Source organism: Lonchura striata, chromosome 22 (genome assembly GCF_046129695.1).
Source record: "Lonchura striata isolate bLonStr1 chromosome 22, bLonStr1.mat, whole genome shotgun sequence".
Classification (NCBI taxonomy): domain Eukaryota; kingdom Metazoa; phylum Chordata; class Aves; order Passeriformes; family Estrildidae; genus Lonchura; species Lonchura striata.
In genome coordinates, this window is record NC_134624.1 from 7,009,417 (window position 1) to 7,035,895 (window position 26,479).

Here is a 26,479-nt window from a genome sequence, read left to right on the forward strand (position 1 = left end):
GTCCCGGTTCTAACCCCGGCCCTAGTGCTACTCCCGGCACTCGTGTCCTGGCCCCGGTCCTAGTCCCGGTTCTAACCCCGGCCCTAGTGCTGCTCCCGGCACTCGTGTCCTGGCCCCGGTCCTAGTCCCGGTTCTAACCCCGGCCCTAGTGCTGCTCCCGGCACTCGTGTCCTGGCCCTGGTCCTAGTCCCGGTTCTAACCCCGGCCCTAGTGCTGCTCCCGGTCCCGGTCCCGGCTCCGCGGTGCCGCTGGCCACTCGCCCCTTCACCCCCGTACAGCTGAGGGAGGCTGGGGCTCCTCTGCCCCACAAAAACCCTCCAAGAGGATCCAGTGCGGGTGGTGAGGATCAGTGACCCCCTGAGGGAGAGCTGAAAGGGGGAACCGGGCGGGTGGGGGACGCTGGCCCTGCTCCCCCTCACAGGGGGTGCGGAGCCCGGCCGAGGTTTGAGCGTGCCCTGGGCAGGAGCCCGAGGATCCCTGCCCAGGGATCAGCAGGGCCTGCAAGGGGCTGACAGAGCCCAGGTGGGAGCACAGCTGTGCCACGGGCTCCTGTGAACCTCTATTCCATGCAGCACTTGTGTTTTGTAGGCAGGGAGAAACCAGGCCAGCGGCACGGCTCTGGATGGTGGTGATGTGCTCACATCTCACTTTGTTGTCTCCTGATCAAAGCCACGCAGATGGATTTGTTCTGGTAACTTTCTGTAGTGTTGAGGTGAGGAGGCACAGTACTGATTCTCTGCTATTTTCTGACCTAGCTTTTAGCACTTCTGCTTAAACAGCGCCTGTACAAGTGCTCCAGTAACCAGCTTTCTAACGCAGAGTTCCCAGAGTCCCATCCCCATTCCCAGTCCCCATTCCCATTCTCATTCCCTCTTTTCCATTCCCAGTTTTCCATTCCCATTCTCATTCCCAGTTCCCTTTCCGTTTCCCATCCCCATTCCCAGTTTTCCATTCCCAGTCTCCATTCCCATCCTCATTCCCATTTTCATCCCCATTCCCAGTTCCCATCCCCACATTCCCATCCCCATTCACAGTTCCCATTCCTAATTCCCCTCCGTTTCCCACTCCCAGAGTAATACCTTATTTTGCAAGTAACTTGTTTGGGTTTTTTTTAAACCTGCCTGAACTCTCAGTTAGTGAGGTCATCTGGTGCCTGAGCACATGGGTTGTCCACAGTAGCATCAGAGTTTGGGCTGTGAGGTTTGCTTTGCACAAAGCAGAATACAGGTTGGAGAATTAAGGTACTACGTTTCTGCAGAACCAGTGTAAGAATAAACAAGGTTTTTAGCTTACTACTGCAGGCAGAAGCAGGGCAAATGAAAAGTGTGTCGGTTCAGTAACGTTATTTTTACAACTAGTCCTATAGATAGAATAGAAACACAAAAACATGAAAAGCAATAGAATTTTGGGAAATTAATCACCATTAGCTGCTTGTAGCAGAAATCAGGCTTGTTGCTTTCTGGGGAGTGTTCAGCTCACTGTGAGCCAAAGGGTGACTGCTGTTCTCTTCTGCTCTCGTAGGTTCAGACAAACCTTTGACAAGATGTTGGGATTTCTGAAGGAGCCAGTTGTGGTCACTGCAAAGATCAATGTGAGCCTTGTGGCACTGACTGTGATGGGATTAATAAGTCGTCTCTGGGGGCTTTGCTATCCACGGGCTGTGGTGTGAGTAATGAGTTTATTTTCTACCTGAATGACACAGACTTGTTTTTCAAATGTTTGTGAGCAAGAATGCAAGAGCAGAAGAGCACAGTTTGACTGATGTCAGCCTTTGTAAATCATAGAATCACAAAATCCCAGACTGGTTTGGGTCAGAAGGGTTCTTAAAGCTCATCTTATTCTGACTCCTGCCATGGGCAGGGACATCTTCCACTATCCCAGGTGCCCCAGCCTGGCCTTGGACACTTCCAGGGATCCAGGGGCAGCCACAACTTATTTCGGAACCTGTGCCAGGGCCTCACCATCCTCACAGGGAAGAATTATTTCCTAAAATTAATCTCAACCCACTCTCTGACAGTGTGAAGCCATTCCCCCTTGTCCTGCCACTCCAGGCTGTTACAGTCTCATCCCATTTTTCCTGAAGGCTCCCTTCAGATGCCAGGGGGCCACAATTAGGCCACCCCTGTTGCCTTCTCTTTTCCAGGCTGAACAATGCCAATGCAGTGATAATCTTTCCCTAATAAAACCCCCTGAGGAGAAGGGGCAAAGCCTCAGTGCTCCCTTGCATTCTTACCTTTCTCACAACAAGTTGGTGTTTGCTTTCTGAGTATCCTTGCAGGAAAATTGCTGTTAGATTTGACATTTTTCTGGCTCTGGTGTTTCAGTTTTGATGAAGTCTATTATGGCCAGTTCGTTTCACTCTACATGAAGAGGATCTTCTTTGTGGATGACAGTGGCCCACCCTTTGGCCACATGCTGCTGGCCTTGGGAGGTAGGGTCTCCTGGGATTGGGAAGTGCCTGTTGCTTGTTGCTGTGGGAGAGAGAAGTGCTGGTTAGAAATGAATCATCAGATCCACTTATGGGGGAAAGCACAGGGCAAATGAGAGACTGATGTAGAGAGAACTGGGTTTTCCTTTGTTTAGGATTGTTAGGAGGCTGTTTCACGAGTAAAGGAGGGGATGATGAAGCCATGTATCCATCACCTCACTGTTATCCAATCCTTTGGATAAAGAGGAAAGTAAGATGAGAACTGCTAGTGCAAGAAATAGCCTCAGTTCCTTTCTGTAGCTGAGATACCACAACATCAAAGTGTCTGTATGGGAGGGAGGGAGGGATTAAATATACATCTGACTTTGTCACTGAGAATCCCTTGTTCCCAATTTATATTCTTTGTGCCTCTGCACATTGTCAAGTGTTGCTGCAGACAGAGCAGTATCAAAGAGGACCCTTTTGGGAAAGAGGGCCTTCATGCAAGGAAAAGCTGTGTGTTTGGGAAATGGTTTCCAATTTAGCACCAGGTTTTATACATGCTTTGAGACTAGAAATTCTCTTGTTTATGTTGTAGGTTACTTAGGAGGATTTGATGGAAACTTCCTATGGAACAGGATTGGAGCTGGTAAGAGTTGTTTTTAACTGTCTCATTCTTCAGAGAGAATAAGCAGAATTTCAGCAACTGACAGATTCCTTTTGCCTGTCTAGTGGAAGTAACACTTTTCCAACACCTTCACTTCTCTTTTTAAATAAGTCTTCTGCAGGTCTCTAGCACAAGTTAAAAGCATTATGAATTCATAGCACAGGCCTTGTAAATCAGCTAAACAGTTTAAGAAATAGAATATGGACAAATCAATGCAAGTAGGAGTTAGATTCCTCTAACAATCAGCAAATTCTGTATTGGTCTGTCCTCTCTGCAGTTGAGTCTCCAGATTGGTGGATCAGTGTTTCCTGTTTTCTGTTTCAGAATACAGCATGAATGTTCCTGTGTGGTCCCTGCGACTCCTGCCAGCCCTGGCTGGTGCTTTCTGTGTGCCTTTAGCCTACCAGATTTTGGTTGAACTGCACTTCTCTCACTGTGCTGCACTTGTAGCTGCTCTTCTGATTCTCTTAGGTAAGATTGTTCAACTGAGCCCTATTCTTCATACATGGGGAGAAGAGTCCCTTTTACCCTTAGGAATGTTTAGGGTGGAGTAGCATCTTCCCAGAAAACATCAACAGCCCTGGCCTGTGTCAGTCAGTGCTGAGCCTCCCTGTTCTCCTCCACCCTCACAGCTCTGCAGCAGGCTGCCCTTCTGAGCTTTATACAAGTTCATTTCAATATTAAGCAAAGTAGGCAGCCTTAACAGCCTCACAGGAAACCACATTTCTTGTATCCAAGGAGGCCTGTACTCCCTTCCTCAGAGGTTTACAGGGTGAATTACAATATACTGGCTTTTAACAGCAGGACAACTCAACTTGCAGTCAGAGCTCATCTAATTTCTTCTGTCCAAACTGCAGCAAACCAGCCTGTGTCCTTAGCACTGATTTGACACTGTTCTGATGTGTACAACTCAGCTGGTTTTGTTTTCTCTGAGGGGCTGCTGGCAGCTGCCTGAATGGGAAACCTCTCCTACCTACCAGCTTCTCTGATTCTGGCTCCCTTTCCTGCAGATCTGTTGTGGTGCTCATTGCTTGCTGTGCTTGCTGCCTGGACTCTTTGCTTTGAGAAGCACCTCTCTGGATTTCCCAGGACTGATTTTCTTTGCCTTTGTCGGAAATGCAGCAGCTTTATCTGCATCCTGATAAGACTTCACTGCTTGCCCACCTCTTTGTCTGGGAAAGTTATGTCCATGTAATTGTAATTTGCTCCTGCTGGAAGGTTTTTGTCCCTCTAAACCCAGCACTTGCCCATTACAGCCCATAGGAACCGTCTGTCCCTAAAAGGGAAGGTCCTTCTGTTGGATAACAGTATGATTGTCTGAGGTAGCTCTTGCCTATGGACAAGTTTCTCTAATTTTGTGTCTGTCTCTCTTTTCCAACAGAAAACTCTCTCATCACTCAATCGAGGTTCATGCTTCTGGAGTCAATACTGATTTTTTTTATCCTGCTTGCAGTTTTGTCCTACCTGAAGTTCTACAATTTGCAAAAGCACAGGTAAAGCTGGATTGTCTCCCACCCTTTTGGATACTCTCATGGTGACTTTTTTTTTTTTTGTCATAGACTGTGTTTTTCTATGCCTCTTAATCATTCTATAACTCACTTCACCTCTGTGTAAAATCCAATGGTTCAACCTCCCATATGCCTGCCCCAGAATTTTTCTACTGAGCAGTGTTAAAGACTGTTTTTACTGTTAGCAGGGCTGTTTTTTAATTTTTAAAATAGAAATAAAATCCCTTGGGAGCATTTCTGTACCCACCCAGATTTTTTTACTGGAACGTTTCCTTCTGTGTACAGAAACACTGATGATAACAGGTCACTTAGTGGTCCTTTGTAACTGTTTACAGGCACTGAATTTAGAGATATTTGTCTCTTTTTTCCCCTGATCCTTGCAGAGGATGAAGTAATAATTAATAAAGTAAAATTATCTTTAAATTGAGCCTAGCAAGTGATTTAATACATTTATCTTTAAGTGCCTTCTCTGGAAGCTGGTGGTTTTGGCTCCTGCTGACTGGAGTAGCCTGTTCTTGCGCAGTTGGGTAAGTGATGATGTCTTACCTGGATTTTAATGCCTACTGTTCAAGAGAATGTTAGAATATTTATATCTTGTGTTAGGTAATGTTGTGTAGTTTTTAACCACGTTCATTTTTTATACACTTTCCTCACAGTGTGAAATATATGGGCCTGTTTACCTATATGCTGCTCTTGGCCACTGCAGGACTCCACTTCTGGCACATGATAGGAGACCAGAACTTGTCAAATGTACGTAGCACAGCATGCAAAATATACTATTTGTCACTTTTCATTGCAGGAGCCTTTCAAGCCAACAGATAACAGTGCAGTCTGTAGCTGGCTTTTGTACAAAAATTCCTTGTCTGGAAACCCTCCTATCATAGTACAGTTCTCAGCTCAGTTGTTGGGGAAGATGGAATTAAGTTAAAGAAAAATACGTGTGTGTGACTGTCTTTTCTGCTGTTATCCATGTCTTGGTGACGTGTGACTCAGAACATGCACTTGCCTCACACACTCCTGCCAGCTCCACTTCAAATCCTTGCTGGAAGTTAGCCAGCTGTCCACAAAATTACAGCTGAATGAAAACAGTGGGGAAAACTTAGAAAAGACAAACAAAACAAGTACAGTGCTGTGAAATTTTTAATATCTAGACCATGAAACAAGTGAGTTTTCTCTGTTCTTCCAGGTTTCCTTGCTGTGCCATTTTCTAGCCCGGGGTCTGGCCCTTGTCATCATCCCCATGGGGCTGTACCTGTCCTTCTTCTATGTTCACTTGGCTTTGCTGTATCGCTCTGGGCCTCACGACCAGATCATGACAAGTGCTTTCCAAGCCAGCTTAGAGGTGAGGGAAGTGTGATCTTGGAATTGATTTATTAGAGAGAAGAGAGGAGAATGTTCACTATCAGGTGGTGTTCAATCCTGTTCCTTTGGTCCTGCATGTTTTGTCCCTTTTATGTTTAACTATTTTGCTGCTGTAGTACTGCTTTAAGGTGAAGCAATAATGACTGAAATTCTAATAACAGATGAAAACCTTTTCCCAATGAAGCAAGAACAATATATTCACTCTTCTGCTGAAGGTTTGTCTCTTCCTATAGGAACTCCACAGAAGTAGATACAGTACTGAACTCATGTGGTGACATGGTATGCTATAGGAGTGCTTAGCCTGTCTTTTAGAACATGGCTTTAGGGATATTTCCTGAGACCCTGTAGTCTTTTAGTTTTGTGGGTGTTGGTGTATTTACTATCCTATCTACTGAGTATGGTGCTGCAAGGCTTGATTTTGATAGGTGAAACCAAATGAGAAGGTGCTGTGTGAAGATACTGCTGTGTTGAAGTGGGATGTGACTCCATAGACTTTAAACAGCCTCTGGGTTGTTTCTTTTTCTTCTTTGTCCTTACCCTGTGCTTACCCTTCTCAGGGTGGGCTGGCCCGAATCACTCAGGGTCAGCCCTTAGAGGTGGCCTACGGCTCTCAGATCACCCTGCGGAACGTGCTGGGCAAGCCCATGCAGTGCTGGCTCCACTCTCACACCAACACTTACCCCATCAGGTGAGGAATCTGCCTGGCTCTCTGTGCGGAGAAGCTCTGCTTCTTCACCTGCCAGTCCAAGTGTAACAGTTTGGGTCCTGGCGATGTCTTCATTAATCCTCCAGAGTCCCTGTGCTCTGTAGGAATGATCAGTGATGTGGTGCTGGTTTGTGCTGCTGGGACTGGTGAGCACAGAGATCACAGATGCCTTTACACCTCTGTGGGCTTTTGTTACTTCCTGTGCAGGTATGAGAATGGCCGAGGCAGTTCCCATCAGCAGCAGGTGACCTGCTATCCCTTCAAGGATGTGAACAACTGGTGGATTGTCAAAGATCCTGGAATGTGAGTATGCAAGAGATTTAAATTCAACCTATATGCTTCCAAAACCCAACCAGGGCTTAGACTACATTGGACATAACTCTTCTCTGCTTATGGATGCAGAAGCCTGGTGTGATCTGAGCAAGTGATTGCAGCTCTTTGCACAATCCTTCTCAATGTGGTAAAAACATTACTGAGGACTCTAAAATCCTGTCTGAACTGCTCCTGCCAGAGCCTGTTGGCTGTGCTGTGCACAAGTGGAACATGAAAGACTCACAAGACTCACAGCAGAGATTCTTCAGGTGTTTTGCATGAAAGGGAGGCTCTGCTTTTTGAAGTGTGAGCCATGGTGTTAGAGTGTCTTGATTAATTTTATCAAACTTGAATAAGTCTCAGAAAAGAGTAGAAAACACTTTTGAAAAATGAGTAGTTCTTTGTATTAGAAGTGTGGAACGAGCTGTAGGATCTGCCACATAGGGAAGGATTCCAAGTGGTGCCTGTACCTGAGGCCTGGTTTGTGCTGAACCATTTTGCCATTGTCACTGCCAGTGCAGGGCAGGACTATCTGTCCTTGTTTTGCCAGTAAAAGCCTTTGAGTGACATAATTCCATACTGATCAAAAAGTTGCTTTTCTGAGTTTCTCACATTGTTCTGGGAACTGTATAACAAGTCCTATCAGAAGGACTGTGTGCCATTACAAGTCATATCCACATTGGGAAAATTTTTCCATGGTGCAGACTTTTCAAGCAAAGAGTCTAACAGGACCACAGGCCCCAAATATATTCTTAAAATCCTTCAAACTCAAAAGACTCCTGTGAGCATCAGAGGATGTGAAGTCCTTCTATGGAACAGTAAAGTACAGGCAGCATTTTAGTGCATTGCAGTTTCCCCTTGCCATGGCCCTGTCCAGAAGCCACATGAGAGTTTACTCTATGTGGTGCAAAAGCCATTGATCTGTCCTATAATTGTGCCAAAGTGACAGCAGCTGTAGTGCAGCACCCATCAGATTCAGTGAGGCACTCAGCGTTTCACACAAGCCACCAAACAGCTGTGTGACAGTAATAACCTTAATTCACCTCCTGACTGACCTGGATTCAGACCACTGACCTAATGCCTGGAGTGTCAGTATCCCATTACTGATCCTCTGACTCATTCTGCCCTTAAGTCACCTTTGCTTTGATGAGCTTTGCTTCCATTCTGGTACAACCTATATATTGCTTTAATTTCTCATTTTCTTGCCTAAATGTCTGTCCCTGCCTGCAGTGTCTTGACCTAACAGCTTGGTCATGACAAGGTTGTGGTCTGTATAAAGATGCATATAATTTAACCATTTCCAATTTAACCATTTGCTCTTGGGTGTCCCTTCACCAGGCAGCAGCTGGTGGTGAGTAACCCCCCACGGCCTGTCAGGCACGGCCACATTGTGCAGCTGGTCCATGGCATCACAACTCGCTACCTCAACACGTAAGTCCCTTCCTCGTGCTCTGCTCTGCCAAGCCTGCTGGCTCATTCTGCTGGGTTGGCTCTCAGAATAACCACTTAGTGACCTTGCATTCAGATATGCCATAAACTGCTTGCTATTTGTGGATTTTTACACCAGTGAGCCTTGGAGGGACGTCATGTGGTTAGTTCCATATGCCATCCCTGTGGCCCAGAGGAAGGATCCTGTATGCTTATTTATTTTTTCTGATTGACTTGGCAGTGGGATTTGATCCTAATCACAAACTTCTTAATGGTTGCTTACTGCTTCTGTTCTTCCCTACTTAGTGGCCTTTAGAGGATTTCACATTTGAAATGTGAACAAAGAATTGTTCACATTTCATGGTAGTTCTGCAGATTCCTAAATACAGAGTCCTCTCTGTGAGTCTTCATCCTTGCCCCTTCATTGCCCCCACTCTGGCCAGGTGCAGGTATTCAGTATTTTGTGTGACTCAACCCAAATCCAGCTCCACTGACTTTGGTGGCATGCTCCTACCTGAATAATGTGCTCTGGAAGTTTGGAAAATGTGCTGGAGAATCCGGTGTGCTGTGGCTTATTGCCAGAGATTCTTGCCTCTTTTGAAAGCCTGCAGTATGAAGTTGCCTCCTGACTGCTTCCCAAAGGCCATCTGTGTATACTTGAATATCACTCAGATTAGGAAGGAGGTTGTTCTGAGCTTGGGTTTTTGCTATGTCCCTTCCAAATCTAATTTGTTCATTATTGGAAACTCCAGTGAACAGCGTCTCTGTTTGTCACAATCAGTGCTTGTTCTTCAGCCTGGCATCACAGGCATCTGCATTGGCTTCCTCTGAGCCTGTTCCTGGCAGCTCTTGGTTGTGGGGAATGCTTTCTCTCAGAGTAAACAGTGCAATCTTGATAAGTGAGTTCCTTTTTGCTTTATTACTGAATCCAGTCTAAGCCAATTCCATATGGGTTTGCTTTTAATATGTATTTGGGGAATGGTGGTAGAGGATCTTCCTTTATTCGTCTTCTAGGCATGATGTTGCTGCTCCTCTTAGCCCCCACTCCCAAGAAGTTTCCTGCTATATTGATTATAACATCTCCATGCCAGCACAGAACCTCTGGAGAGTGGTGAGTGGTCAGAGGGAGGGGAGGACCTGATCATTCTCCAGCAGAAACAGCTGAGACAACATGGATCAAAATCATCTTTGTGTTGTAGGAAATTGTAAATCGCGAGTCTGACACGGATGTGTGGAAGACAATTCTGTCAGAAGTGAGGTTTGTTCACGTGAACACCTCTGCAGTGCTAAAGGCAAGTGGGGTTATGTTTATTTGCCTGTAGCTTTTGCTTCATGCAGTTCTTAAAATTTCAAAAACTCTGCTCCAAAATAGCTACACCACTATAATGAACAACCAAGTAAGTAAATTAAAGGAAACAATAAACTTGCTCAGTGTGACAAAGAGCAGCATGTGTTTTAGGTTGTCACACTGGTACTTCATCCCTCTCAGTATCAAAACTGTCCTGCTTGTCAAGAGGTTGTGACCACTCTACACAACTGGGGCTTACAAACTGATGTTGAGTCTATCTGCCCGTGAGAACAGCTGGAATAATTAAAGGATCTTTTTCTTCACAAAGTTTGCCAGTATCACTGATTTTATAGCTTTAGCTTTTATTGAGACATTATTTCCTGTGGTGACTCTGCATGCATTTTCTGGCAGCCCCTTGCTGTCATCCAGTGCTCAGGCAGAGCCTGGGAACTTCTTCCATCCTGAAGTTGAGATTGGTAGAACTTTCAGTTTAAAAGTTCACTGTTGTCTTTCTCTTTCAGCTCAGTGGAGCATCTCTGCCTGAGTGGGGATACCGGCAGCTGGAGGTGGTTGGAGAGAAGCTGTCCAAAGGCTACCACCAGAGCATGGTGTGGAATGTGGAAGAGCACAGATATGGGAAAAGTATGTCTCAGCCACGTTCCTGAAGCAGGTTTCACTTCATGGTGATGAGAAGGTGGTACTGTGTGTTCAGTTGGCTCTGCCTTGGTGTCAGAATCCTTACAAAGTCCCCCCCGAGTGCTGTTGCAGTTGATGTATTGGAGAAGGGTTCCTGGGAGAGTGAGGAGCCTGTGTGCTCTCTCCCCTTTCTAGCTTTCTGCCTGTGGTTATTTCTGAGCTCTTTCCTTCCAGGCCAGGAGCAAAAAGAGAGGGAAGTGGAACTCCACTCTCCCACACAGATGGACATCAGTAAAAACCTCAGCTTCATGGCAAAGTTCACAGAATTGCAGGTGAGTGTTTTGTTACTCCCTTCATTTTTCCTTCTGCTACAGAGCAGGAGCCTGAGCATTTCTGCAGTCTGAGAAATCATTGTTTAATCCTTGCTGATAGTTTGGCTTCCTCACTGTAGAAAAATGTTTCTGAATGCACTTATAAGGGCATTAAAGACCTGGGCTGTCCAGTAATGAATACCCAAGCGATTGTGTAACAAAAAAGGGGGTGGAAAGTTGGTTGGGCACCCAGAAGCTGCCTGAAACTTAACTATAATGTGTGGTACGTGCAATGAGTAGTGTTGATGCCCCTTACTATCTTTGTAGAAATCCATTAAGGAAAGTGCATTATTTAATAACAAAATAAAACAATTGTATTGATCAGTATCCATATGAGATATGTAAAAGATTTCTCTGCTCCCAGCTTAGGAACTTAACATCTTACATCTGGAGCTGTTCACCCATGCCTGCTGTCCTACCTGTTGTTCCAATTCTAAAAGCCTTCTGCTTACCTCTTTTTTTTCCTAGTGGAAAATACTCACATTAAAAAATGAAGACACAGAACATAAGTACAGCTCCTCTGCCCTGGACTGGATCACAATGGACACCAATATTGCCTACTGGCTCCACCCCACCTCAGGGGTAAGTACAAGAGGTAGAAATAGCTGTGAAGCTGTTGAGAAAGCAGAACAGCTCAGATGGGAGCCCCAGGAGTAGAAGTCAGAGCAAGGCTGCAGCTTCAAGCCAATAACTTTTCCTATAGCATCCTTTAAATGCTTTCCATTACACAAGAGTCTTAAAACAGCAAAGTTTATCAACCAGCTTTGTTCCAGGTTACTAGGCAGGCCCATTCTGGAGCTTAATTTAGCAAGTTTGTGTAGGTAATATTTAAACTTACCTAAAAGAACCACATCATGGTCCTGATTCTGGCTTAGACCATCATCTACTCTGCAGGCCCAGATCCACCTCCTTGGGAATGTTGCCACCTGGGCTTCAGCTAACGCTGCTGCTCTGGTCTACCTGTGCCTGTCCCTGTGGTACTTGCTGCGGCGAAGGAGGAAGATCTACGACATCCCTGAAGGTCTGACTGCACTCTGTGTGTACCCAGGTGGAGGCCTGTGCCTTGCTCTGCTCTCAGATGCCATCTCCTGTCTCCTGCAGATGCCTGGCAGATCTGGATGTCAGCAGGAGGCATTTGTGGTGGAGGCTGGGCTGTGAATTACCTGCCCTTCTTCCTGATGGAGAAGACACTTTTCCTGTACCACTACCTGCCTGCTGTCACATTCCAGATTCTCCTGATTCCTGTGGTACTGCAGCATCTCAGTGATCATCTCTGCAGGTATTTGGCTTCAGCAGAATATTCTCTTGAAAGGAGGACTGGAGTTCTTTCTCCAGCTTCTGTCACCTGGGGAAAGCAGTGGCTTTTTCAGCAGTGGCCAAACTGTCATTGCTTTTAGGGAAACCAGGGCAGGCACAGGTGTTTTGGATGAAATGTTTGGCCAGTCTTGATGTAACTTGAGTACTCTTTCCCTCTCTGATGCCAGATCTGTGCTGCTCAAGAGCATGTTCAGTGCCCTGATGGTAGCCTGGTTCTCCTCGGTGTACTTCGTGCACTGCACCTTCAGCCCCGTGACCTACGGGCAGCCTGCGCTGTCCCTGCCGGAGCTCAAGGCCCTGCGCTGGAAGGACACCTGGAACATCCTGATCCGAAAGCAGTGACACTCCAGCCTGGCACAGCAAAGGGAAACGCCTCTTGTGCAAAGCCAAGAATTTATTGTTAGTAGCACGGAAATTTAACAGTCGCTTCAGGTATTTTGTAGTAGTCCAGATCTAATGATTACAGGAGAAGAAAATAAAGGAACACTATTACAGAAGAGGTCTCAACAGAAATAGAGCTGTTCTGAGCACAGTTCCCAGTTTCTGCCTGTTACATTCACCCTTCACTGCCCCTCAGGGTGTGAAGGTTGCTGACTTTAGTCAACAGCATCCCAGCACCTTTGCTGGGAAGAGCTGCAGCAATTTCTTCTCTTTTCTGGGAGTACAGTGGTGCTTCTTCCTTCTGGCACTACGTTGCACTTAGGGCTATCTCATGTGTTTCCTACCACTGAGCTCTGCAATCCCATAACATGCTTGCTATTAATGGACCCTTTCCAACACATCGGATACTTTTTTTCTGTTTTCTTTGTTATGCCTGAAACCCCAGGTTTTCCCTCTAAAGCCTGCATATCTGTAACAATCAGTAACTGGCCCTGCAGCCTTACAGCATCATTCCATGACTCTATTCCTCAACAATGCATTATTTTCCCCCAACTTCCAATGCTCTGCTGTCATTTCTATTTATGTAAATACAGCATTAAGCTACATTTATAAATAGTTCATTCTGCATAGAATAATGACTTGTTACTATTATCTATTTATAATCATCTGACACAAGCATCACTTTTAAGAAGATAAGCAAAATAAAAAGATATTAAAAATTGCTGTTACAGCTAAAGAAGGCTTCAGGCAAACCAGGAATTGAGCCAAAGCCAGAATAATCCTTTGGTCATGTGGCACCGATGTGAAGCCTGAGGCCTGTTACCAGCAGTGGCAGTATTGCCATTGCACCTCAGATCCCATGGGAAAAGAGCTCTGGGCAAGGTAGGACTGATCCTGCTGACAAGGAAACCTGCTCCAGCTTGTGCACATGGGTTCAGGGTGGAAACACTGAAACCCAGCCCATGGCCTGGTCTGCACCAGCAGAGAATTCACAGAGAAGAAGGCAAAGCTGAAGCACTGGGAATTCGGGGGGGAATTTGTAATGGCTCTGTGCCGGTGTGTGAGCAGGGCTGTAGTACCTGGGCCACATTCCATTGCTGTATCTATCTCCACGTGGCTGCAGCAGCAGGTCCTGCAGGGCAGCACAAAGCTGCCAGAGCAGCATTCCCACACCCCAGGGGCTGTGCACTTCCTCACTGCTCTAAATAATTCCCCCTGAGGAAGGTATGATCCAACGCCACAGTCATTCAAAGTAGGTTTTAGTGACTATTTTGCTCCTACTGGAATCAGCCCTGAGAGCTAATGCTTCAGTGCAGTAGCTCATGCTCTAAGTCTGTCACCCTGAGCTAGACAGCAGCCAGCAGCAGTCAGGAAATGCTCTGCCTTCTCCTGGGCACTGCCAAAGTACCAGTGAACTGTCACTGAGACACCAAACCTTCACCCCTTCCCAGGGCTGAGGAGACTATAAGGATCAAAGTGCAGACTGCATTTCTTAACTTTGGGGTTTTTTCTGTAAATTTTCAGCCATGACAGAACCAAAGATGACAATTCTGAGTTAAGGGAAGAAAGAACTGTTGAGTATAAGAGCCCCTCCAGCAGTGTTCCCTGTGTACCTTTTTGCTGGCATAGTGAATGCACCACCATTACCTTTTATAAAAATTATTTCTGATCACTGTTCATTTATTTATTAGCCAAAGTAACACACCCACAACCAACACAGCCAAACCCTGTTTTTAGAAAATTAGCAAATACGAAAAAGTTCCTCTTAGTAACATTTCCCTCCCACCCTCATTCTCAAAATTACACCTTAAGTCCAGACTCAAGAACAGTATCACAAGGACATTTTCAAAGGTCCAACCAGCACTTCATTGCAGTTTTTTCCAAACAGACACTTTCATGCTGCTGCAGTATCACTTATCTGGGGTAAACTACAGAAACTGGGATATCACTGTTTGTACTTCTTGTCTGCTCTTTTTAGAAAGCCAGACATTCTTGAGTTGAAGCTGCTGGAGTGCAAGGCAAGTGCTCTGACCCTGTCTTAGGGTGTCCAGGCAGCTGCTTGTGGCAGCAGGAGGAGGGTCCTGCAATTCCCAGCTTCCCCCCTTGCTGACCTCACCAGCCATCTCTGGAAGTGGACGGATTCTGCCCAGCAGAATTTGCAACCAGCAGTACAGAAATGCACTAAAAGACACTAATATTGACAAGGTCAGGTTTCTGTTTCCATGAGCAACTCAATCCAGTTGGAGCTCACACATTCAGTAACTGGGTACAAAAAATAACCAAACAGTGTAGCAAGAGTCAGGAGCTTGGAAAGGAATAAATTAGGAATCACTAGAACCACCAAACTTCTTGGGCCTGTCTCCTGGTGAACTGCAAGTTCCCATTTGTCCCAGTCAGTCTCTGTGTCACCCCTATCTCAAGGCAGAGGTGCCTCTGCAGCTCAGTACCTCTGACCCCACAGGCTAGAAGGAGGCTGGCCAGCAGCAGAGCATGGCCACAACTCAAGTTGCCAACAAGGTGGAGAAGAGTAAGAGCCTGTTAAAATTAACAGCATATCAGCTAGTCTTGGGTAGAGAGAAAAACACCCAAGAGGCAGATGATTTTCCTGCTACAGACAACCATCATCAGGGAAATGGGGTATCTTGCTAGTCACCTGATAGTGCTTAATCTTCACGGGAATCTTCAGCATTAGATCTCATTCTGAAAACTAAAAAAAGGCAAATAACGCTGCCTTTAACCAGTTCACCAAGTAACAACTCCAGACATCTCGGGGAGAACAGGGAGGGGTTTGGAGGGAAGAGGGATGGAAAGCCAACCCCTTCCTCTCTCCTCTGTGAGAAGATTCCCACCAGGATCCCCTCCGCTGCTAGGACGACTTAAGGGGCACTTCACCAACCATTCCGTGGAAGTCCTTTCCCAAAGTTGTCTTCAGTGTTGGTGTGGACCAGAGGCAAACCCTGGGGCCGAGCCGAGCTAGTGCGGGCGGCTGCTGGACTCGAGGTGGGAGCGCTTCCCGGCCGCCAGGACAGCGCCGCTCTCCGCCTGCTCGGGGAACGGCCGCTTGTACGTCCGGCCGTGCCCGTTCAGCGCTCCCCGCTGCCACTTGCAGATGTCCCCGTTCAGGATGTCCTGAATGTGCTGCACGATGAGGTTTATGGCAACTGCAGAGAGGAACGGGGAATAGAGGACATGAAGGTTCTCCTGTCTCAGTTATCTAGAAAATGTGGAGCATCCAGCCCTGCTCAACTCAGGTTTTAACAAGCCTGCTGTCTGCAGTGAGGTCAGAGCCCAACAGGTCACTTTTCCAGCCCTCCACATGCTGAGCCCCTGGTCCTTCTGATCAGGCTGAGCAGCTCCCTCCCCTCCAGCAAAAACCCCTTCCTCAGGAGCAGGCACTCAAGGCAGCAGGGTGCCTCCTGCTCTATTCCCAACCCCAAAGGTGTCTCCCCAGGCAAACCAGGGAACCCAACTCCCTTTTACCCATGTTGTCAACTCCTCGGGGGATGATCACATCTGCATACTTCTTTGTCTGCAAAACAGAAACAGTGGTGGAGGAGGCTGTTAATGGGAAAAGTCAACTTCATTCCAGGAGGAAGCAACCAAAGGCCAGAAAACTGGGCAAAGATGGAAGGTCCTAGTGCTCCAGGGTGGGACGTTAAGCTCTCATGGTAACAACCTAAATAAATTCCAATATCACACTGGCAAGTGTGCACTGGATTTAAGATCAGGGATTATTTTACTGTCCCTTTGCAGAGAATCACCAGGTAGAAACAGCAGGTCAGGGTGGAGTCCTTTGCTTTTAACCGTCTGAGCTGCCTTCAAACGTTGCCGATTTCAGGCAAGGTCTGTTTGCCAAGAGCTGGTTTTAATCAGCATTTCGCAAGCCATTGCTAAATCTCTGCTGAGAGCCAACGTATACAAAGTGCATGTGAAATTCCTGCCTGCCTCTGATAACATTTTATTGATCTTTACCATCACAGCACTCCTGCTTTTTCATTCCCCCCACAGTTGGAAAAAAGCTGGCAAATTCAGCATTTCTAATGAGTAGTTTTAGAATCTCAGAATTGCTTTAATCTAGAGCAATAGGTGCCTGAGTTAGCCTTTTTCAATTTATTTAATCCACATACTGCATTTTGTTCTCATAGGGTTTTTGACAAATGAATTTGATTATGTGAGTACCTAAATTGGCCACACACTACATGGTGTAGCAAGCAGAACTAGAATAGTCTGCCCCAGGTTTTCACCAGTGTTCCCTCTGAGAAAGGCTGCTGGAAACCAAGCTTTTCTTTCTTCCTACAAGACTTAAGAATAAACTGAGAGTGGGAGTTTCATTCAGAGAGACCCATACGTAAATAGCCCCAGCAGCCAGCAGTGAGAAAATGTGCTTGAGGCATTTTCATGGTGCTTCGCCAGCAGAAGCATTTTGGTTTCTTAACAACCAGCTTGAAATGGTTGAATACATGAGGCAGAGAGGAGAATGTGAGATTTGTGAAATACCAAAAGTCACCACTGCTGCCGCTATAGCAGCTAATTCCCAAACAACCCTGCTCCTCTACCCCTGCCCAAAAAAAACAAGACCCCACAAATGAAATCAGTGAGAGGTTTCATACCGGTAAGCAGAACTCCTCAAAGGCAGGCTTGACAAACGTGGTGTACTGGGTGAGGATCTGCTCCAGGTCCCTCCCACGTTTCATATCTCGCAGAACTGGGAAGGGGAGATAAAAGCCCTGAGTGTTGTCCCATGGTGGGGACGGATAAGGAGCAGGGGCACGGCCGGGCTTTACCTCTGCGGGACAGCCGGACGTCAGAGTCCGTGTCCACAAAGAGACGGAGGTGGAACATGTCCCGAATGTCTTGGTTGTAGAAAACCAGGATCCCCTCAAAGAGGACGACGTCAGCGGGGTACACCACTGTCGTCTCTGCCAGCCTGCCAGGAAAGAACACCCAGAGCATGTTAACCGGCCTCGTGCCACCACCAAGGGATCTGTCCCCAGGCTGGGGACACCCCCACACAAGCCAGGACTGCAGGCAAAGGCAGAGCCTACCTAGAATGTGTCACAAAGTCATATGTTGGTACCTCAACCGTTTTGCCATCAACAATGTTTTTCAGGGTTGAATGCATCAAATCGTTATCAAAGGCATCTGCGAGAGGAGAGTTTAAAGAGAAGGACTTTCAGATGCTGCTGTATCAAATGATCTGGTCAGATTTTTCCAGACCCAAAGCAAAAACCCTCTGCCCAATGTTTCACCAGGAAAAAAGGAACTTGCATCTTATTCTTTCCTACCACTAGCAACTCAGCACTCTCTGCCCAAGTGACAATCGCTGTGTTTGGTTTCAGAGATAAGGAAGAGACAGTTTGCTGTTTACAAGCAACTACAACACAATGAAATTAAGAGGTGAAGCTGTCAAAGGTGAAGCTAGTCATTTTATAATTTTATCAACCCACTTAGTAATTGGGTAATTTTGTGCAGCTTTGTTCATCTGTTAGTCAAGAGTCAATTGGAAAACCCCAGGCATCTTTCACGGTTTCCACTACCCACCCAACAGGCACCAGACTTGAGCCAAGGGCAGCTCTCTGTCCCGCCTACAATCCACAGCACTCCCCTGGGCAAGGGGAGCAGCTGTTGGTCCGGACAAGAAGTAACAGGAAAGGATTTGGGGAATGATGTGGTTCATTAAGGAGACTCTCAAAGCAGGGAGTGGAGCAGTGAGCAGGCTGGGATGCTCTGCGTCTCTCCACAGCTCCAGAACCCGTCAGTAACAACGGGCACAAGGGAAGAACAAAAGGATGTTTTGGTGGAGGAAAGCACATTTCTGTTCTCCAACACTTCCAGTTTCCTACAGGCGCTTCCCGTGCGACCGCGCTGCGCTCCGAGCACCGACCGAAGCCTGCAGGGCCGGGCCGGTGCGGGCTCACCCGGGTGGTCGAAGTTGTACTGCCCCTTCAGCGCCTTGGCCTGCTGCTCGGCCGTCAGCACCTTGTAGAAGCTGTCCTGGCTGAGGATCAGCACCTTGCGCTGCCGCTGCTCCACCTCGTTCTGCCCCAGCAGCTCCATGATCTTCTCGCACACTGTGGACTGAGCGGGACGGCGGCTCAGCGGGACCCCAGCCCTGCCGCGGGCTCGGCCCGGCCCGACCCCCGCCCGCAGCGGGGCCGCCACCGGCGCTGCCCCTCAGGCGCCGCGCAGCTCCCGCGCCGCGCGGGCTGCCGGGGGCGCGGCCGGGCCCCGGCGCGGCGGGCTCACCTTGCCGCTGGCGGTGCCGCCGCTGACGCCGATGAGGAAGGGCTTGGGGTGCGGCCGCTCCGCGTCCGGGCCGCCCGCGGACGCCATGGCGGGACGGACGGCGGGGGCGGGGCCTGTGGCGGGGCGGGGCCACCAGGGGGCGCGGCCGCGGGCGCGAGCGCGGCCGGGCCCAGCGGCGGGGCCGGAGCGGGGCGCGGACAGACGGACAGGGGGACAGGGGGACAGAGGGGCAGAGAGAGGGACAGGGGGATAGAGGGACAGGGGGACAGAGGGACAGGGGGACAGGGGGACAGAGGGACAGGGGGACAGGGAGACAGAGGGACAGGGGGACAGAGGGACAGGGGGACAGGGGGACAGAGGGACAGAGGGACAGGGGGACAGAGGGACAGGGGGACAGAGGGACAGATGGACAGGGGGACAGGGGGACAGATGGACAGGGAAACAGAGGGGCAGAGGGACAGGGGGACAGAGGGGCAGAGGGACAGGGGGACAGGGAGACAGAGGGACAGGGGGACGGGGGGACAGAGGGGCAGAGGGACAGGGGGACAGGGAGACAGAGGGACAGGGGGACAGATGGACAGGGGGACAGAGAGAGGGACAGGGGGACAGATGGACAGAGGGACAGGGGGACAGGGGGACAGAGGGGCAGAGGGACAGGGGGACAGGGAGACAGAGGGACAGGGGGACAGATGGACAGGGGGACAGGGGGACAGAGAGAGGGACAGGGAGACAGAGGGACAGAGGGACGGGGACAGGGAGACAGAGGGACAGGGGGACAGATGGACAGGGACAGGGGGACAGATGGACAGAGGGACAGGGGGACAGGGGGACAGGGGGACAGAGAGAGGGACAGGGGGACAGGGGGACAGAGAGAGGGACAGGGGGACAGAGAGAGGGACCGGGGGACAGGGGGACAGAGGGACAGAGAGAGGGACAGGGGGACAGAGGGACGGGGGGACAGAGGGACAGAGAGAGGGACAGGGGGACAGGGGGACAGAGGGACAGAGAGAGGGACAGGGAAACAGAGGGACAGGGGGACAGAGAGAGGGACAGGGGGACAGAGAGACAGGGGGACAGAGGGACAGATGGACAGAGGGACAGGGAAACAGAGGGACAGGGGGACAGATGGACAGGGGGACAGAGGGACAGGGGGACACATAGACAGATGGACAGGGGGATGCGTGGACAGTAATAACGCTCTTCCTTACTACAGACAGCGCTGTTTTAGCCAGGCACTTGTGTGACCGTGGGTGTGAGCGCACGCCTGTCCCCCGCCTGTGTTTGACACCTGTTCCTGTGTGTTTGACACCTGTTCCCGTACTTTACAGCTGTACCCACGTGCACACCTGTTCCTGTATGTGTTGTACCCCTGTTCCTGAGTGCAGGTGCGTGCAGAGCACACGGAAACTATGAATAAACACCTGAAGGTACGACACAGAAACACCAAAACACAGAAATACACATATGGGTAAAATACACAGCGTGTGCACACACATCCTGTGCGTGGGGTGCCATCGAGATGTCTACACACATGCATGCTAGATATTAATAGCTATAGCTGCAATATACAGAATTTTATATACATTTTGTGTACAAATAGAGCCGAAACACACACCACATTCCAGACGTAAATACAATATTCTAAAATAAAACCAAATCACACGTTTAAACACGATCTAATTGCTGTGACGCTCCCGTCCTGCCCTGCACCCAGCAGGAGCCCGGACCCCCTGGCCGCCCCCGTTTGTCCCCCCGAGGTCGCTGCGCGCCCGGAGCCCCGGTGCGGGCCGGGCGCTCGGCGGTCAATGATTAACCGGCCCGGCCGCGCTCCCGCTCCGCGCGGGGCCACGCGGGGCTCGAGGGCCGCGCCGGGGCCGCCCCGAGCGGCGGCTGTTGGGACCCCGCGGGCACCGCCGTGAGTGGGGCGGGCACGGGGCGCCGGGGGCTCGGGGGGGGAACACCGGGGTGACCGCGTGGGTGGGTGTGCCGGGGGTGTCCCGTCCCATCGGGACTCCGTGTCCCCGCAGGCATCCCGCGATGGACGGCGAGCCGCCAGCCGGGCCCCAGGGCCGCGGGGCAGCCGGGCCGGGGGATGGCCGCGGGGCAGCCGGGGCGCCGCCCACCCCCGGCACCCGCAGCGATGCCCCCGCGGCCCGTGGGGACCGGCCCGTGGCCGCGTCGGTGGTCACCAACTCGGCCTTCGAGGGGGCCCCCCCACCCTACTCGCCCCCGGACCCCAAGAGCTTCCACCTCCTCTACCCGCCGTTCCCAGCCGGCTTCTCCCAGCAAGGGCCCGTCTTTTACCCGTCGGGGCCGGGACCGCGGCCCTTCCCAGCCCCGGGCTTCCCCGCCGGGCCCCTGCCCTACAGCACGGTACGTATCCCGCACCCGCTGTGTTCGGGTCACCCCTTTTCTGCCCCGCCGGCTGTCCGGGGCTCCTGCGGTGCCCCGAGCAGCGCAGCCGGGCTCGCTCTCCGCCCTGACCTGCCCCACGCGCAGCCGGCCGCGGGGCCGCCCCCCGCCGGCCGCGGGCAGCCGCTGCCCAAGGACTACACGGTGGAGTCAGCGCTGGTCACCGTCTTCTGCTGCCTGCTGACCGGGGTCATAGCCCTCGTCTACTCCTACGAGGTAAGCACGGACTCACCCGGCAGCCTCCAAGCCCCTCCTGGTGCTGCGGGTCTCTGCTAACTCCTCCTGCCCTTCTCCCCCTGCCCCAGACCCGGGCTGCGCTCGCCCGCGGGGACTTGGCCCAGGCGTATGCGGCATCCAGAAAGGCTCAGTTACTGGTCCTCTTCAGCCTCCTCTTCGGCCTGTTCGCCTCCATCAGCTGGATCATCTACGTCCTGGTGGCCCTGTACCTGTGACAGGGACCCTAACTTGGGCGTGGGGCGGGGCACGGGCAGGTGGAGCTGCCACAGCCTTGAGTGGAAAGGGCGGCAGCGAGGAGTTACTGGGGCTGCGGGGCAGTGCCCGTCCTTCCCGGCGGGGCGAGGAGCTGCCCCGGAGCCTTCAGCTCAGCCCAGGGCAGGGAGATGCCGGATCCTGCTGGATCCAGCCCTGGGCTGTGTCGGATCCATGGGCGGGATCAGGCTCTGCTGCAGGATGCTGAATCCCGCTGCTGTGGGCTGTCGCTTGGAGCTCCAATGGACTCTGATGCATCAGGATTGGGGTTGGGGATGGAGCAGAATAACAGGTGTTTGGGAAAGCCCTCACCGGTCATTAATAGTGTGAGAATACAAACCCAGGTATGCAGTTCTACAGTAATTCCACACACACACCCACACACCCTCCCTGTATTGCCACCTCTGCTGCTTCCAGATTGAAATAAAATACAGCTGTAGCCAAAGCTTCTGCTTTCTCTGCAAACCAAGGGCCTCCATCTCCCCTTGCCATGGCCCTTGTCCACCACAAAATTCAGGGTAAGTTCTGCAACCGCTGACATCAGGGTTCTCCCAAGAGCACCAGCCCATGCAGGACCCCAGGGAATGGGAATCTCCCCATGGGCCTGGGTGTGCCCCTGGCCGAGCTGCTTGGGGGGACGCTGAGCCGTGGGCAGACCCCTCCTGCTGTGCTGGTTCCGTGGGATGCAGCCCCACATTCCAGCCCTGGCGCAGGGGCACGTGCTCGGTCAGTGTCTGGGCACTCTCCTCCCAAGCTGGCCCGTGACAATTATTTCCAGAGGAATTTTGAACCCTGTCCAGCACTGAAATAGCTCCACGGAGCAGCCTGGCTGCTGCAGGGGCTATTTATAGCCCTTGGCTGGTGGCACTGCACGGGCTGGGCACACGCCGGGGGCTGCGCAGCCAAAACCCTGACACGGGGACAGCAGTGCCCAGAGAAGGTGGCAGGAGCAATTTCCCCTCCCAAGTGTATGGCTTGCACTGGGGCAAAACCATCTAGGCAGAGAGAGAGGGAAGAAATTTATAGTGAAAAAAGAGAGGGGAAAAGAGGCACGGGCAGAGGAAAACCACGGGGGGTACATGAGAAAACACGAGGCCACACCAGCGCCAGAGGCGGATTCGATTGTCACTTTAATCCACAGACTGTGCATGCACTGTAAACAGGATCATCAGGCAGGCTCGTTATTGGTGTTTTATTTGTCTTTAATATAAAAGTTACAGGTCTGAAATGTTTGCAGAAGATGCCACCACGGGGGTCAGTGGTAAATCTATAATACAACGGAACTGCTTGGGGAGAGGCCTGGGGCAGGGGGCTGGTGACTGGGGACATCGCTTCTCCCCACTCCCTGCCCCGTGTGGAGAGGGGACTGACTCTTCCCTCTCCCCAAAAAGAGGTGATGGCCTTGAGGATGCTGCCTGCAAGATGGGAACACACTCATGGCCAGTCTTGCACAAGGATGTCCTGGGTTTCTGCTCCCCAGGGACTGCTCCTGGAGAGGAGCGGGGGGTCTCTGCTCAGTGAACCTGAAGCTGCTCCAGGGAAGGGGACCCTCCTCTAGGGTCCCTCCAGCCCTGAGAGCCTGGCCTGAGGGTGGGACACGAGCCAGGAGCTGTGGCTGCGACACTGCTCGGCTGGGGATGCCAGCAGAGGAAGGGGTGAAGGGGGAGGAAAGCTGGGGGGGTCACTGGAGGAGGTGCTGTGGCCACTCAGACCTCCCACCCCCACGCCACGGGCTGAGCCTGTGGCTCTGGGGGCTTGGCAGAGGGCAGAGAGCGAGACCCCCTTTGGTGCTAACAGGGCTTGTGGGCTCAAGTGCAGGGAAGAACCTGGAAACAGCTCTTGTTGGTTGGGGATCACAGAATCACAGAATTTGCTTTCTGGAAAGGGACCCATCAGCGTCACCGAGTCCAAGTCCCGGCCCTGCACAGGACAACCCAAAAATCCCACCACGTGAGAACACTGTCCAAACGCTTCTTGATCTCAGACAGGCTTGGTGCTGTGCCCCACCACCCTCTGGGGGGAAAAACTTTTTCCTGATTTCCAGCCTAAACCTCCCTGACACAGGTGCAGCCGTTCCCTCGGGCCCTGTCACTGCTCACAAGTGCAGAGATCTGCATCTGCCCCTCCTGAGGCTGCTGAAGACCAAAACGTCTCCCCTCAGTCTCCTCCAGGCTGAACAAAGTGCCCCCAGCTGCTCCTCACAAGGCCCCTCCAAACCCTTCCCCATCCTTATGGCCTCCTTTGGACACCCTCTAATAGCTTAATGTATTTTTTTACATTGTCGTGCCCAAATTTAGTGTTGTCAGCAACGTTCCTCAGAATCCCTTCCAGTCCTGCGTCCAGGCTGTCTGCTGGGCTTTTAAAAGATCTAATTTACAAAGGAAACATGGACATTACTTCCTGGGGAGCCTTTGGGGATTGCAAAGCCTTGGCTGGACAGAACACACAGCTCCAGTGCCCTCAGTGCCATGAAAATAAACCACTTTTGAAGTGTTCTGGCTCGGACACTGTGGTTCAGCACAAAAGATTCCTGCTCCTCCTGCTCTGGGGCTGCACAGAACTGGGTTGGACCCCACACTCCCCTCCCCCAGATGCCCTCATGGGCAGGGAGTGTCTCTGTGCTTGGCCACTGTGTCAGCCTCGTGCCTGAGGCTTCAGGAGAATAACCAAGCTGGGTAAAATCCTGGGCTGTCACTCTCCTGAGAGTCAGGCAGAGCTGCCCAAGGCTTTGCAATCTGTTTGGAGAGGGAAAAGAGTGCAGCTTTGATTCACCCAGAACAGAGCCTTTAGCAGCCACAGAGCTGCTATTGAGAAGTTAAGGATGCTGGGTGAAACCCCATGTCTGCATTCCTTGGGAGCTGCTGCCCTAAACCTGCAGGATTTTGTCAGAACCCTGTAAAAACCTGTGCCCACGTGGCAGGGAGCTGAGGAGGGTCTTGCAAGGCTGCTGAAACCTGCAGGGCACAGTCACACCCACGATCCAACAGCAAACCACTGGAGCAGGACAGAGAGGAGGGATGTGAAATGGCCTGGCTGGGGCTGTGCTGGGTGGGATGCAGAGGGGGGACAGAAGGGCTGAATAAGGCACACTGAACAGATTGGGGTTAACACTGTGTGTGTGGGAAATGACCCCCCTGCCTCGTCCTTCCATGCTGGGCTGTCCCTGCCCTGCTGGCACCAGCACGGCGGGACTGGGGGCAGGGACTTGCTGGGGGTCCTGCCAAAGCACAGCTCTGAAAGCACAGCACTGAGGGTCCCAACAGGGACCCCAGAGAAAAACATTTGGCAACAGAGAGAGGAGAGAGGAGTTGGTGGGAGGACAGGGTGGTTCAGCTGGGCACAGGGCTCCTTCCTGGTTCCAACTTCCAACCCAGAAATGGCTCCTTCATGAGGCTCCTGCCCCTGCTCTGCAGCCAGTGCCCACCTGGCCACTCCGAGCCTCCTTTATCCAGCACTTGGAACAACTTTGTCACTGGTTGTGGATTTTGTACAGACTGGTTTGCACCTTTTTTTTTTTCCTATAAACTCATCGGTATTCAGACATGCATCAAAAATTCCCAGGGGGTTCTAAACACTAGGTATGTACAGTCTGTATCCTACAGCATTTCCTGTGCAAAAGCTAAGTACCATCGCTAATGGACACGGGGTCACGGGCAGGCGTCCCCAGGACCTGGGCACTCCGTGCTTCCAGGTTCAGAGGGATTCACTGGTGCTTAAATAACGGGATCTGAGAGGAGGAGGGGGGTGTGATGACTGGAGATGGCGGGTCCCTGCCCACATTTTCAGTGCCTCTTCCGTATCTACAAGCGGTGCCTTCCTCCTGTGAAGAAGACGCCAGAGATCTGGGGTGAGCCGAGACCCCTGTAAACACAAGCAGCTCTCTGGAAGCAGAGCTCCTCTGGCAGGCAGCAGGAGACCCTTCCATCCTCACGAACACGTTGGGAAGGTGGCATTGCAGGGGAGACTCCAACCCTTGGCTTCCACGGCTGCTGCTGCCCGACGCCGCTCCGGAGACGAGCCAGCTGAGCTCCTGCTGCCCCTGCTCTGGATGGAAACAAAGCCAGGCTACGCCTGACTGCAACAGGCCAGCAAACCAGCAACACGCTTGCGTGGGACACTCCTTCCACACAGCTCTGTCCCCGGGGTTAAAGCTGGTTCATGGCACAGGGGGACGGGAGGAGGAGGAGGGCGAGTGCCGCGAGCACCGGCCGATCTCTGCCCTCGGCGGCTGCGCCGGCGCCTCCGCGCCCGGCGTTCCCACCCCGGGGATGGTGCCGCTGGCAGGGAGGGTGTGTCATCCAGTGACAGGTACAAACACGGAACTCCAGTCTCATAGCTGCCCTCGGCGCCTCTGCGGAGCGATTCTCCTCGCACAACCCCTCCTCCTAGGTTTTCTCTTCCCGATCCGTTTTCCGCCTCGTGATGTTGCGAGGTTTGATTTTCAGGGACAGTTCCCACAGGGCCTCCTCGGCCAGGTGGTCGCTGAAGTCGTTGAAGAAGGACACTATGTCGTCGTTCCTTTTGATGTCGTAATGTCTGGAAAACCACAGAGGAGCTGCAGTTAAACAAGGGCTACCTGGGGTCCTCTCCTGGCTTGGGGCCACCCCTGTCCTGCTCTGAGGACATCCAGAACTGTGTGTGGGCTGTGCCCTGTACTCATGGCAGTGCTGTCATACCACAAAGGGGAAAAACCTGTGCTGATTTGAAGGGAAAAAGGCACTTATCACACAGAAATTAGCAGTTAGATCTGCTGCCTCTGCTGCAGGACAGCACCAAAGAAAACCCTGAATACCCCAGAGAACACAGGAACCAGCAATGGCAAAACCTGAAGGCAAAACTTGTCTGGATCTCAAAACTATGATCAGAAAAATACCCTCACAATGTTTATCTAACCTAGAGAGGGAAGGAGACTGATTAGAGCCCTGTTGTTCTCAGCTCTCCTTCCAACT

At 51.2% G+C, this 26,479-nt stretch overlaps 4 protein-coding genes across 12 annotated transcripts in view; 2 read left to right on the top strand and 2 right to left on the bottom strand.

The window, feature by feature from the left end:
- The first annotated feature begins 277 nt into the window (after positions 1-277).
- Positions 278-12,534, top strand: POMT1 (protein O-mannosyltransferase 1). 2 transcript variants are annotated; one of them, XM_021543520.2, is made up of 21 exons: positions 278-339; positions 589-712; positions 1,522-1,665; positions 2,325-2,431; positions 3,006-3,056; positions 3,399-3,545; positions 4,456-4,567; positions 5,044-5,109; positions 5,239-5,332; positions 5,769-5,924; positions 6,502-6,632; positions 6,858-6,953; positions 8,301-8,393; positions 9,405-9,501; positions 9,590-9,682; positions 10,200-10,320; positions 10,549-10,646; positions 11,154-11,267; positions 11,580-11,706; positions 11,787-11,964; positions 12,170-12,534. In XM_021543520.2, exons 3-21 carry the CDS (start codon positions 1,544-1,546, stop codon positions 12,342-12,344), a joined length of 2,178 nt encoding a protein of 725 aa, XP_021399195.2. In that variant the 5' UTR covers positions 278-339; positions 589-712; positions 1,522-1,543; the 3' UTR covers positions 12,345-12,534. The 2 variants fall into 2 exon arrangements, with proteins under 2 accessions (XP_021399195.2, XP_077644009.1); XM_077787883.1 differs by lacking the exons at positions 278-339; positions 589-712 and having other exon boundaries at positions 1,366-1,665.
- Positions 12,379-18,740, bottom strand: UCK1 (uridine-cytidine kinase 1). The gene is made up of 7 exons (XM_021543521.2): positions 18,630-18,740; positions 18,302-18,461; positions 17,429-17,525; positions 17,168-17,310; positions 16,994-17,088; positions 15,864-15,912; positions 12,379-15,544 (listed from the first exon to the last, which is right to left on the bottom strand). The coding sequence occupies exons 1-7, from the start codon at positions 18,714-18,716 to the stop codon at positions 15,357-15,359; spliced, it is 819 nt and encodes a 272-aa protein (XP_021399196.1). The 5' UTR covers positions 18,717-18,740; the 3' UTR covers positions 12,379-15,356.
- A 1,694-nt stretch (positions 18,741-20,434) lies between these two features.
- On the top strand, positions 20,435-21,975 carry PRRT1B (proline rich transmembrane protein 1B). Its single transcript, XM_077787892.1, is given in 5 exon segments — positions 20,435-20,504; positions 20,507-20,542; positions 20,653-21,008; positions 21,123-21,257; positions 21,347-21,975. Coding segments are annotated over 5 exon segments (744 nt in total). The 3' UTR covers positions 21,494-21,975.
- Positions 21,976-22,642: 667 nt separating this feature from the next.
- Positions 22,643-26,479, bottom strand: part of RAPGEF1 (Rap guanine nucleotide exchange factor 1) — an 84,770-nt gene continuing 80,933 nt past the window's right edge. For all 8 annotated transcript variants that reach the window (XM_077787889.1, XM_077787886.1, XM_077787888.1 and 5 more), the window contains one exon: positions 22,643-26,066. In XM_077787889.1, the coding sequence (XP_077644015.1) occupies positions 25,916-26,066 (151 nt within the window). In that variant the 3' untranslated portion in view covers positions 22,643-25,915. The remainder of the gene's footprint in view (positions 26,067-26,479) is intronic.

Bases quoted from the DNA above. Each gene is read 5' to 3' on its own strand.
- POMT1 (XM_021543520.2), top strand. From the start codon at position 1,544: ATGTTGGGATTTCTGAAGGAGCCAGTTGTGGTCACTGCAAAGATCAAT. The intron at 6,954-8,300 runs GTGAGTATGCAA...TCCCTTCACCAG, and splicing joins ATTGTCAAAGATCCTGGAAT to GCAGCAGCTGGTGGTGAGTA. The intron at 11,707-11,786 runs GTCTGACTGCAC...TGTCTCCTGCAG, and splicing joins GATCTACGACATCCCTGAAG to ATGCCTGGCAGATCTGGATG.
- UCK1 (XM_021543521.2), bottom strand. From the start codon at position 18,716: ATGGCGTCCGCGGGCGGCCCGGACGCGGAGCGGCCGCACCCCAAGCCC. The intron at 18,462-18,629 runs GTGAGCCCGCCG...CGTCCCGCTCAG, and splicing joins GCGGCACCGCCAGCGGCAAG to TCCACAGTGTGCGAGAAGAT. The intron at 15,913-16,993 runs GTATGAAACCTC...TCTGTTTTGCAG, and splicing joins TTGAGGAGTTCTGCTTACCG to ACAAAGAAGTATGCAGATGT.